Source organism: Eschscholzia californica, unplaced genomic scaffold (genome assembly GCF_041429995.1).
Source record: "Eschscholzia californica isolate CP2 unplaced genomic scaffold, dmEscCali1.0.p SCAF_3, whole genome shotgun sequence".
Lineage (NCBI taxonomy): Eukaryota > Viridiplantae > Streptophyta > Magnoliopsida > Ranunculales > Papaveraceae > Eschscholzia > Eschscholzia californica.
In genome coordinates this window covers 21,633,163-21,645,909 of record NW_028238420.1, presented here as the reverse complement: position 1 = coordinate 21,645,909, position 12,747 = coordinate 21,633,163, and the positions used below count along the sequence as shown (strand labels likewise).

General features: G+C 35.9%; 3 protein-coding genes across 3 annotated transcripts; all 3 read right to left on the bottom strand.

Annotated features, from left to right (window-relative positions):
• Window positions 1–265: 265 nt before the first annotated feature.
• LOC147549019 (uncharacterized) lies at window positions 266–3,698 on the bottom strand. Its single transcript, XM_086669521.1, has 5 exons — window positions 3,507–3,698; window positions 1,839–3,265; window positions 1,583–1,720; window positions 956–1,403; window positions 266–758 (listed from the first exon to the last, which is right to left on the bottom strand). The coding sequence occupies exons 2-5, from the start codon at window positions 1,905–1,907 to the stop codon at window positions 571–573; spliced, it is 843 nt and encodes a 280-aa protein (XP_086525647.1). The 5' UTR covers window positions 1,908–3,265; window positions 3,507–3,698; the 3' UTR covers window positions 266–570.
• A 1,350-nt stretch (window positions 3,699–5,048) lies between these two features.
• Window positions 5,049–8,319, bottom strand: LOC147549018 (Galactose mutarotase-like superfamily protein). Its single transcript, XM_086669520.1, has 5 exons — window positions 7,895–8,319; window positions 7,760–7,809; window positions 7,516–7,642; window positions 5,857–5,961; window positions 5,049–5,792 (listed from the first exon to the last, which is right to left on the bottom strand). Exons 1-5 carry the CDS (start codon window positions 8,013–8,015, stop codon window positions 5,170–5,172), a joined length of 1,026 nt encoding a protein of 341 aa, XP_086525646.1. The 5' UTR covers window positions 8,016–8,319; the 3' UTR covers window positions 5,049–5,169.
• Window positions 8,320–9,810: 1,491 nt separating this feature from the next.
• LOC147549017 (uncharacterized) lies at window positions 9,811–10,344 on the bottom strand. The gene has a single exon (XM_086668174.1). The coding sequence runs from the start codon at window positions 10,342–10,344 to the stop codon at window positions 9,811–9,813; it is 534 nt and encodes a 177-aa protein (XP_086524300.1).
• Window positions 10,345–12,747: the final 2,403 nt, after the last annotated feature.

Sequence of the window (12,747 nt, the reverse complement as noted above, 5' to 3'; positions counted from 1 at the left end):
GCTTCTGAAAGTGATTCAGCGAGTGCAGCCTTCCCATTCAACGTCTTCAGCAGACCCTGTTGAACTAATACTGCTCGCATCTTAATCTTCCAAAGATTAAAATCGTTACTTCCATCGAACTTCTCTATCTCGTATTTCGCCATCACAGAAACCTCAAAATCACAGCTCTGATACCAGTTTGTTATGCCCAATCGGGGTTAATGTGAATAATACGAGTAATCCAAGACAAGCAATAGGAATAGTAAAGAACAATCAAGAATTATACACAAAGATTTACGTGGTTCGGTTGGTGAGACCTACTCCACGGCGACAACGACGCGGTGATTTCCACTATGATAAGCAAACAAGTTTACACAAGAGATTCGTGAGAGTGTGTCTTACTGATATCTCCTTAGGGTTTAGTTTATATAGCCACTAAACCCTAACCCCACCGCCTCACCGACTCTCTCTCTACAACTGACATTATACACGAATAAACACTAATCACCGACATAAGCCTAGCTTCGCATTCCAGCTCTGTCTTGGAGTCCAGCTTTGCCTCAGAGCACTGCTTCGCATACCAGCTCTGTCTCAGTAATCAGCTCCGCTAATGGGTCGAAGCTTCGGTAGGTTGTACCGGGTTCGATACCAATCCATATTCGAGTCACTTCTAACAGTTTCGTCTATACCCAATGAAAATGTTGGTGTGCTACCAAAAGCTCTGTCTTCCACATTTTCCACCAACACAATTGCTGTGCAAGGTAAATTTTCATCAGGATCTGCTAACATAAACTAAAATATTTTAGTTAAATTATTCATAATTCACATACCTACATTGTAGTTTCACATACAAAGTACACAATTTCACATAAAGTATCCATAATATACTCACATAACATAAAATGACTGAAAAGTATATATTATTTATAATATACTATATACAAATTGTAAGAGGTAAAAAACAGAATTTTCTCACCAATGTTCTTTCCACCACCATTGTTATCCTCACTCTCCTGTTCCTTATCACCATCACTTTCATTTTTCTCTCTATTACTTTCTTCATCCATTTTCTGTTCATCTACATCATTTCTATCTTCAAACTCATCTTCTTTCTCTCCAACATTTCCTTCATCCTCATCATTATTTTCTCCACCACCATCTTCATCTTTGTGTTCATCAACAAAAACCTCCACATCATCTTTATCCTTCAATTTAAGTTCTTCTTTCAACCCAGCTATTTCTTTTCTCATCATTTCTATTTCAATATCTTTACTCTTCATTCCTTCTCTCTGACTTTCCGCTTCTCTTTTTAGAGATTCTATCATCTCCAACCTATCAATCTTTTCATCAATTGATACATCCAGAACTACCTTTTCATGACTTTGCTCTTCTTCATTCTCTTCTTCCTCAACAGTAACATTCACCTGCATCAAAAGTATCAAATTTTGTATAATTTAAAACACTTTATTACAATCAAATAACTACTATGCATATTGTACATAATGTAGAATAAAAGTAATATAATCAAATAGCAATTATGAATATTTGTATATAAAGTATACAAAATTTATGATAAACATAAACAAATTTAAAACATTTATACCTGTTCTGGTTCTAGACCAGCAATATCATTCTCCATTCCTTTAATGAAGTCATCTACAGACCACCTCAAGAACCTTAGGTATTTTGTTGCATTCAGAGGATTCTTCTGGTACAGTGATGTGTGCATGCACACCCAGAACTATATAAAAATTATGAATGAAAACTCATTTTTCACCATACATAACATGTATTTTCCCAAACAATATATATACTTTATACTACAATCAGAAATAACGCAAGTGAATGTGCAAACTTACCGGCAACAATATCAAGCCTCCTGAGGCTTTGGTAGGTTCTTCTGAGTGCTTGTCAATCGAATCCATCATGTAAGAGTGTATGGCTCTTGGCCATGGACCCGGTTGAAGCTCTTCTTGAATGGATGTTCCGATATATACTGGGCATTACAGTAAACCCAGCCAATGTTGCAAACAATAAGTTTGCCGACAACAACATGATCAGAAGACCAACAAATTCAATTGCTGGTTCATGGTTTCTAAAACATCTTTGTAGTGCCATTGCAACTACAGCACTAAAATGCCCCTTGTGCTTGTTCCTTGACTCTTTGATTGTTCCCTCAAAATACTTCATTAGAAAAACACATTTCAAGGGATCTTGTTCATTATTTCTGGGAAAAGCCTCATACTTGACACCCTCCATCGGCATGCCAAGCAACAACGACACATCTTCTAGTTTGAATTCCATTTGTATGCCACCAATAATAAATTTCTTTGTCGATTTTTTTGTATCGACAAAGAATGTCAATTTGCACTTATCGGACGGTTGACATAATTTTCCCTAAGAATAATCCCCTCTGCCATTGATCAAAGAGCCTTGAGAATGGAGTGTGACCTATTTCCTCTTTCGTTTCCTCCATCATGTAATTACGGAAGCTTGTTATCAATTCTATAGGCTTGCGTGTTGGGTGGTCTTGGGCCTCTCTTACCCCAAAAGCTAGCTCAAGAGGTAAGGCTTATCCCACACTTATTATTAACACACTTCCTGCCCCTACCACAACCAATGTGGGATTAACCTAACAATCTCTCCCTCACACATTGACTCTTAACTTCAATAGTTATTGGGTCGAGGCTTGTTATTACCTGGGCTCTGATACTAGTGGTGGGTGTTCTTGGGCCTCTCTTACCCCAAAAGCTAGCTCAAGAGGTAAGGCTTCTCCCGCACTTATTAATACACCTCGTGCTCCTACCACAACCAATGTGGGATTAACCTAAAAGGCAAATGGAAAGCATTTTCAGGCAGGCAACTAGTTAGAAAGACCCAAAAAACCAAGGAAAGTCTCGTTTTTTACTATTAAAAAAAATAAAGATGGCTTCTTCTGCGGGGCTGCCTTTAAGCAACCAAAAGAGACCTTCAACTAGCAAGAAAGCTACCCGCCCATATTTTGACTTATAAGTTGGGAGATTCGATGAAGCCAAAATAGACCTATTCCTAGTCTTCTAGCCAATCCCTGCCAACGCGGGCATAAAGTAATAAAGCAGCCAATCCTCAGCCAAAATAGAAGATTTTGAAGAAAGGCACCAAGAAAGCTTTAGAACGAGATATCTAGTCTCAGTATATCTGAAGGAATTGCATGTCTAGCTATCAGGTATTATCTTCTTCTCACCCACAATATCAACTGTTCGACAACTGCTTTCTTTGGCATTCCCTGGGCTGAGCTTACTCCAACCTGTTATGTAAACTATAAGTTAGAATATAAATTTACCACTTTACAACATAAATGTTGTATACTTTATGAAAATTGATTGTTTTAAAAAGACAAAATAATAATATTGTGTCACAGTTATTGTGTTTGAAGAAGTTATGTGTAATGTACCGAAAATGATAAACATTTAGAAACAAATTATGCATACTTTATAATAAATGACAATTATGTTTCAATCATTTTCAAAATATCTCATACATATTACCTCATTTGTTGAGATTGCTTTGTTTTTTGACTTTTCCCTGTGAAGACTTTTTCATTCACAGAGGTTCCTTTGTTTTTAGGCTTCTTAACGGGGACTATTTCTTCCTGCACTGATTTCCTTTTCAAAGGACTTTTCCTCATAGGTGTTGCATCTTTTGTGGCTTTGGGAGTTGATTTCGTCATTTTAAATCTACTGCAAAACAAGAAATAAAATGAGATAATAAACTTTCAGAACCCTAAAATGTATTATTATCATACATTACATATAGTTTACAAAACATTACAAAAAAACGATGTAACAATATACACCCAAATCCCTCAAAATCTAAATCTAACCCGTAAAAACACTAAAAATCTTCCCAAAATCCCCAAAAACAAAATCAAACCCTAAACCCTCAAAAAACATAATCAAACATGTACAAAACGATAACAAAACAAATGTATATTTTTACCATACAGAACGTATAATTTATTAAACATTACCCCAAAAGATGTATCAAGATGAACCCTAAACCGAGAAAAACAAAAACAAACCAGTAAAAACCCTAAAAATGTTCCCAAAATCTTACCAAAACGCTGCAAGAAACTTCATTACTATGGAAAATAACCATGCATGTTCAGATTTAAATAAGTTTTCACCTGAAAGTAACGATGGTTCGATTTTGAAACGATTCAATTACTCTTTTTCGATTTAATGGAGAGTAATACCTTTTCAACCTGAAGAAGAAGCTTGATAGATATTGAAAAGTAGAAGCAGAACGACGTTTTCTTGGTTTCTGTTAATGGCGTTTCGAAGATTTCATTAGGGTTTTTAAAAACGGTTCGTTTTGGGAAAGTTCCGATTTTGTTTCTAAATAAATTATGGATGAGAGAGAAAATTTCGTTTAATAAATATCTGTTTTCCTAATTTTTGCCCAAATTCACGGTACATTAAGCCATTCGAATTTTCTATCCAGCCCCACATTTTAAAATCCCGCGAAAGATGACTGGGACATGGAAGGAATTTTATCATATATAATAAGGGTTTTTAGTCCTTTAGCAAAAGGACTAAAAACCCATTTTTTAGCAAGATTGAACCCTAAACCCTTTATGAACATTATTTTTGGCTATGTACCCATGGACCCTTTCACGCAATAGAAAACCTATGATTTATTAAGACTGTAATTAAGGTTGTATATAATATAGTGTAGAATAGTTTGTATGGTCATTAGAGTGTAAGAGTGTCTAGAAGACAGTTCTATTACAGTTATTAGCATATTTCTGCCTTATCATATATCAATGCAAAATGATGCATGACTTATGATTATCTATTGTAGTTGTGTAATCCTGTTGTTTCCAAATGACAAAAAAAGAAAAAGAATAATGAGATCCCCATGTATCAGTTTTCTTTTTCTTGGAAACAGAGGATCCGTTATTTGTAAGCAAAAAATTGTGAATGTTGCTATGCGCTCTGATCCCAATTCATTTGCAAGACCAAATGAAAGTACATAAACACTAAAACATATATATATATATATATATATATAGTAGTATATTTTATGAGTGGAGTTGCAAACCATGATTACTCTTATATAGATAGAACGATAAGCATACAACCCAAAAGGCTTAGAGACAACTAGATTATTTTATCTCTATCTACTTGCTATAAGATCCATCTCCCGCTTTTACTCGAATGAGAACTCAAACAACATGGTGTGCTTATATTTCTCACCTGGTTGAACAACAACAGTTGGAAAGTTTGGTTGGTTGATGGCATTTGGAAATCCCTGGGTCTCCAAACACAGCCCTGAATACTTTCCGTAAACAGCCCCACCTTTGCCATTGACACCATTCACGTAGTTGGCCGTGTAAAACTGCATGCCAGGGGCATTTGTCCAGAGCTTCAATACTCTCGAACCTGACGGATCCTTCACTTTAGCTGCACTTTTTAAGCCCGATTTCTCTTCGCCACAATCAAGCACGTAATTGTGGTCATATCCCAAGCCTATCTCATGAATTGAAGAGCCGATCTTTTTCTCAGATTTGAAATCAAATGCGGTACCTTTAACTGGCATGATTTCGCCTGTGGGAACTGTGTTCTGATCCACAGGTGTGATGTGATTTCCCCATATCTGAATAGAATGCTCAAGTACGTTGCCAGAATTGTGTCCTGCTAAATTCCAGTACGTATGTTGTGCTAAGTTGATTGGAGTAGGTTTGCTCTCAGGTGTCGCTTCCATGTCGAGTCTCATTGTTGTGCTCGATGTGAGCGAGTACTTTGCAGTTACAGACACATCTCCAGGAAAACCTGATTTTAAGAAAGTTTTAAGTATTTATTAATTAACATGAAGAGGATATGTGAGAGAAAGTACCTTCCTCCCCATCATGGCTGTGGTACTTGAAGGTGATTGATGGGTTTTCGCCGTCAGTATGATCAACTACATCCCAAACGACCTTATCGAACCCCTTATATCCACCTGAAAAAGGAGATTTCAGAACTATTAGACTGAAACTTAGGTCCTTAGCACAGTTCTTGGTAGAAAAACAAGGTCTGGTTACGGACATAGGAAAAGAACATTATCTTCACAATCGAATCCAACTATTACAGGATGGCAGGAAAAAATGATAACATATTCCATTGCAACGTAGTATGGAAAGCGAAGGTACCCAACTTGTCTTCACTTGGTAAGCATTCTCAAGGGAAGGGTTTTGTGGTGGTGAACTGTGAATACATGTTCAATGTGATAGCATAAGAAACAATGTCATATGCTCCTTCGTTGCGGATATTCATCTCAAATCTGGAGATATTTTTTGGAACTTCTAAACTTCTCATGGGTGCTCATCAAATCAATTAAGACTGAAGAGTATTTCCTTTCATGGAACTCTCCATCCCGGATGACTCAAGTATGAAATCATGAGGGAACCGACAAACTTTGGCATTCCAGAGGAATAATTGAAACAAAATGATGAGCCTAGAAAGTTAAAATGAGTGCCAAAGAATCCAATAGTGTAATTAATGGGGTCTTTCACAGTCACTGGAAGTGGGTAGTTAAATTGGAGTTGGCAATCGAAATGGTCGATTAGTTACGTTTAAATGAACTGTGTTGTTAATGCACCCTTATTCTTTCGGATATGACACAAAAATTAAAATTAAGCGAGTAGTTATTTTCTCTCTCTCGATTTAAACTCTCTAATGCGTAACAGTGGAGAGTCATCTCTTTCAATTGAAAACACAGAGGTTTATTCTAGCTCAAATCAGAATTGTTCAAATATACTTTTCTTGTTCTGACTAGGACCTATCACAAAGAATCTTTGAAGAGCAAGAAGTGTTTGAAGAAGGAATCATCTAAAAATCGAGATAACTAAATATTTATAGGCGTCACCTGACTAGTCTCATGTTGCAACTTGCAAAACTTGATAACAAATAGGACTGCAAGCTTCTATGATAATATGACTTTTGCAAATAAAATAAACTTAAGTAGAAAGATTATAAAATAATTCAGTTTCTAAAAGCAAGGAATGCCCTATTCTTCATTAAGGAGTAACAACACCATAGATTTCACTATCCCTTCTTGGTTATTCTACAAATTCCGTAGGGAATAAAGTTATACAAAATGAAAAGATATTCGAGCTTCATGTCTGTTTCAAAACTAACAAAATCAATTTCAAATCAAGGGGCCCATGGAAAACAAGATGGGCATATCTTTCATTTTCTTTGAATTCCATTCTCTTTTGTTTATTCTTTACTTTTACTCACCATATGAAATCATAAGGCTGAATATGGAGAAAAATGGAACAACCCCTATCAAAACGAAACTTTGCCAAAGTAGTGTTTGTTTGCAGGATTATCAAAGAAAATAAAATTATTGATCAACTACTGGGCTAAAAAAATGAGATGAGAAACATGTACTATCATATTTATACAGATGACAAATAATAATCAAGTAGGCAGATTATTTTGCTACAACTACTAACAATAATACTAATCAACTGGAAAAAGAAATGTACTTTTGAAAAACAAAATTGATTACCATGAAGACTATTAGGAGGCTTGTTGACAGACAAAGAATAGTCTGTCCCATTAAGTGTAAATTTGCCATCTTTGATCCTATTTGCAACTCTACCAACAATGCATCCAAAATAAGGTGAAGCACCTTTCTGTTGTTCAAATAATACCAAAATAAGCGAAAAACATTTAGGGGAAAGAGAGAAGATTAAACTCTTCACCCCTTTAAAGTATTACAGAGGAATTTATCGAATCAAGAAATCAATTACCAGATACGGTTCGAGAGTATCGAATCCGAGAACGACATCAGCAAGAGTGCCTGAAATATACAGAAACTTATTTAGAACAAAATATCATGTTGAAAGAGAAGAAAGGGGTCAATTTTGAAGAAGAAAAAAAACAACCATTTTTGTCTGGCACGAGAAGGGACATGACAGTGCAGCCATAGTTGGAAATTTTGACTTGCATAGTCCCATTCTTAAGTTCGAAGATCTCTGGTTTCTGATGATGAATATCAGTAGTCATGTCTCTCTAGTTCGCTCTAGACACAGACGAAGAATGGATGATGATGGAGATAAAAGATAGAGACCAATATGCAAAGCTGAAACGATATATCGAGAGAGATAAATGAAGAGATTTATTAGGATCGAAAGAATAAAAGAGTTCCTTCTCACACGGAAGGAGATCAGGGATGTAATTGACCTAAATATATTTGATCCGGTCTGAGTTGCAAAGTTTGGTTCTTGTCGTGCACATTCCTTTTAGAAAAATGATGCTATGCCCGGTCCCAATCCCGGGTGGAACCCCCGACGCGGCACCCCAATCGGGCATAGCATCTAAGGTGGATAACATTACTGGGTGGAATTTCGCAGATTTCCGATTTGGTCCCTCTAATTTCCCATAATTACAAAGAGAGGCTTATAATATACAGGAAATTCCTGTTTTTTGGTTAAAAAGACATCTCATCTTTTTGGTAAAATAATAGGGTATTTCTAAATAACCCCCAATTTTGTGACCAATTTCCTGCCTAGCCCCCTACCTTTGTCAAAAATACTCAAATGGCCCCTTTTTCAATTACCGTTATGACACCGTTAACCAGACAACATTTCTCTCTCTTCCATCTCATCACCTCTCTCTGCCACCTCATCGTATTCTCCGGCAAAAGTCGTCCGACAAATTTTCCGGTCGGCGATATTCACACATTTAAAAAAAAAATAATAATTAAATTTTTTCCTCTCTATCTCTCTCTAAAATAAATAAAAAAATTCTTTTTTTTCCTCTCCTCTCTAGAGAGAGCGAGGGGAGGAAATTTTTTTTATTTTTAGAGAGAGTTCCAGAGGAAAAAGAAGAAATTTTTTTTTAAAATGTATGAAGGTCGCCGACCGAAAAGTTGGCCAATCGACGACATTTGCCGGAGAAGACGATGAGGTGGCAAGAAGATGAGGTGGCAGAGAGGTGATGAGATGGAAGAGAGAAATGTTGATTGGTTAACGGTGTTATAACGGTGAGTGAAAAAGGGGGCCATCTGGGTATTTTTGACAAAGTAGGGGGCTAGGTAGGAAACTGATCACAAAGTTGGGGGCCATTTGGAAAATAACCGTAAAAAATATAGGTTAAACTAATTTCACCCTTCTTCCTTCTCCCCTCTTCCTTCTTGATTATTCGATCGAGTTAACCAGCTAAAGCCTCTCTCTTCCCAGCTAGAACGAAACCCTAAGAAGCATTTGGAAGCAACCATTTTAGGTCTTCTTCTTCATTACATGCTAGTCAATGTGTTCATTTTGAAGTTGTTAACATTATTTTTGTTACGATTTTGGTAACTAAATGATTTCTTAACAAATAATTAAAATTGAATGAACTTTTTGGTCTATCTATAAAATTCAAATTTGAATTTCAAATCACAGTCAACTAAATTTTCCTTCTTTAAGAGAATATGCCATTATTTTATTGCCTTGATATCCAATATCATTTGTTTCCTTCTCTGGTTGATTTGTCATTATTATTGATTTTATTCTCCTTTAATATAAAATCAAATATGGCATATTCTCTCTTATTCCTTTTAAATTCTTTCTGCATTTTAACCGTTAGATAATAGGTTTTAAATCTAATTCAGTCATTAGATTGCAGAGATTTTGTTGTCAAAATCTAGACCGTCCATGTTGAATGTCAACATTATGTCGACATTGTGTTACATATTTTTTTTTTGAAATAAACTTTCATAATATGAACCAAGTACCTTACATCGTATCTAAGAGCAAAACACAAATAGAAGGGTACAAGGTTACTAGAAGTTAACTGAAAGGACTAAAAAGCATATAGCTTAAGTCGGAGGGGCTAGTGCCAATTTTGCCAGTTGGTGGGCCTCTGCATTGCAAATACGGGGGCAAAATTGGACTTCCACGTTACCTAGGCAGATGTCTCTACGAAGCTTCCTGATATCCCTTGATAAGCGCCACGGAGTAATGCTATCCTTATCCAAGAGCATCTCAACAATGGATTTAGAATCCCCTTCTATGATATATGAACCAACACCCAACTCCTTGCTTAGCTCCAACCCTAAATCAAAGCTCCTCATTTCACTATGAAGAGGGGAGATCGCCTGAAATGTGATGGATTTACTACCTACAATATCTCCATTATTGTTTCTTGCTAAAGCTCCTGCCGCTGCCAGGGGTGGGTTAAATGCTCCATCAACATTTATTTTGATTTTGGGGGTTGACGGAGGAAGCCATACCGATGCCTGCATGTTCACGTTGGAATCATTGTTAGAGATAGTAGGGTTTGTGATACTTACTTCCTGTCTGATCAGCCACCAACACCTCTGTAGATCTGGTTCTTTGGAGCTAAAAACCATTTCGTTTCTCGTTTTCCACCACCACCATAAGAGATAAGTATATATCTTCCAATCCTCATTTGAGTATTCATTTCTATTCAGTAGATCTATTAGATTCTTGATAGGGTCTGTCGAAAAGCAATTGAGCATAGTATTGTTTGTGATTTGTATAAGACCTCTGAATTTTGGACAAGTCCCGAAGAGATGATCAATTGATTCTTCTGCACCTGTATTACACATTAAACACACAATAGAGTTAGAAGTATTGTATTTACCTACGTTGTCCAATGTTGCTATACCATTGTGCAGTAGTTTCCAAATGAAGAGCTGAACTTTAGGGTTAATGTTTTTTCTCTTCCAAAGTTTGGTCCACGGGAAATTTCTTATTCTAATATGAAGATTAGGTATCTCTCTAATGAGTTGATAGTAGGATTTATTAATGAATCGACCAGATTCATTAGGAGTCCATATTAGGGTGTCTCTAGAGGGAGAATGATTAAAGTTTATATTTGTTATAGCCTCTATAGTGGTTTGGTCAAAGTGTTGCATCAGTAAATTCATGTTCCAATTGGTATTATCTGGATTTCGAAGATGTCTAACCTTAGTAATTTCTATAGGAAGAACATTTATAATGTTAGGTCTCTTGTTTGGCATGTCTAATATCCAAGGGTCTGATACAATATTTATAGTGTTACCATCTCCTAATTCCCATAAAATGTTAGAAGAGAATGTGTCTCTAGAATTTAAAATAGCTCTCCAAAAAGGAGTGGCAGGAGTAGAGTTAGTCACAGACCAGAAATCACCTGATTTTATGTATTTTGAGTTAAGGAGTTTCACCCATGTTGCCTCTGGATTGGTAAGATATCTCCAAGTCATTTTAGCTATGAGTGAATCATTGACTTCTGCTAGTGCTCTTATCCCTAATCCACCATTCTGTTTAGAAGAACAGATTGTTTGCCAATTGATAAAGTGAATTTTCTTCTCATTATGTGTATGACCCCACCAAAAGCATCTCTCTATTTGTTCCAGCTTTTTGATCACCTGCAATGGTAATTTTTGACTGCTAAAAGTGTAAGTGCAATAAGCACCTAAAACTGATTTGATTAGTACGGTTTTACCAGCTTGAGATACAAATTTATTCTTCCAATCTGATAGACTTTTTTGGAATTTATCAATAAGCCAAGAATGACTGTCTATACGATTACCTGGTTTCAGGAGGAAGGATCCCAGATACTTAGCTTGATTGTTCATAGCGGGAGCCTGGAGGGAGCTGGAAAAAAGATTTCTTGTGGTTTGGGGGACTCCTTTCCCAAAGAAGATGGAAGACTTATCAAAATTTACAAGTTGTCCTGAGAAGTTAGAGTAGTGTGCTATCAATTTTGTAATACCTGTTAAGTTGTTTGTAGTTGCCTTCCCAAAAAGGATGAGGTCATCTGCAAATAGAAGGTGGGATATACTGGGGCTATGGGGTGAGATCTTGTAACCACTATACAAACCATCCTCTTCATATTGATTAATAAGAAGAGAGAGAGACTGAGAGACGACATTGTGTTACATATTAACTGGACGTTCAACACTATAAATAAGGGTCCTCCCCTTTGGTTTAGACACAGAAAAAAAAAATCTACTTCTCTATTTCTTATCTTTTATTTCTTATAAACAGTCTTCTTCTCAGTTTGCATTTTCTTACACTGTCAAGATCTTACAGATCAGAAATACGAAATGCTACTATATTTCTGATTGACTGCTGAATCCTAGAGGCAGTCGTCCAATCAACTGCCTAGCATTTCTGAGAGGATAGCAGGGGCGAATTTTGTCTTAAGGATAGCGTGTTAAACACGTGCCTCAGTCGAGTTCTTCACCTTTATCATCTCTGTGGTTGCAGGTCTTTCCTCAGGATATATGACATCTATATCTTCATAAAAAATAGATAAGTTATTTTATTTTATTTTATTTCAAGGTTATTTAAAATCAATAGAGGAAATTTATTTTTATTATTATATATTATTAACAATCTTAAGACAAAAATATTCTATTTATTTTTCACCTCTATTTGGTTTTAACTTCTCTATTTTTGGTCAAAAGAAAAGAAAACAAATCTTATTAATTTACCAAGTTGCTTATTTGTTTAACATGGACTACAAAATGAGCTTTGAGAAACAAGAAAAATTTGATGGCCAAAACTTTAAAAGATTGCAACAAAAATTATTATTTTTTCTGACCACCCTCAACATTCATTACGTCCTAACTGACCCAGCAACCAGTGGCGAGGCCAGAAAATTTTATGAGTGGGGGCACTTTTTTTGTTATAGTTAGTGAAAGAATTCCATAGTATACGATTAGGCTAGAATCAAAAAACAAATTTTCAACAAAATTTTATTTATAGTTTAGATATTCCATGGTAATTTTGATGTACAACAAGCA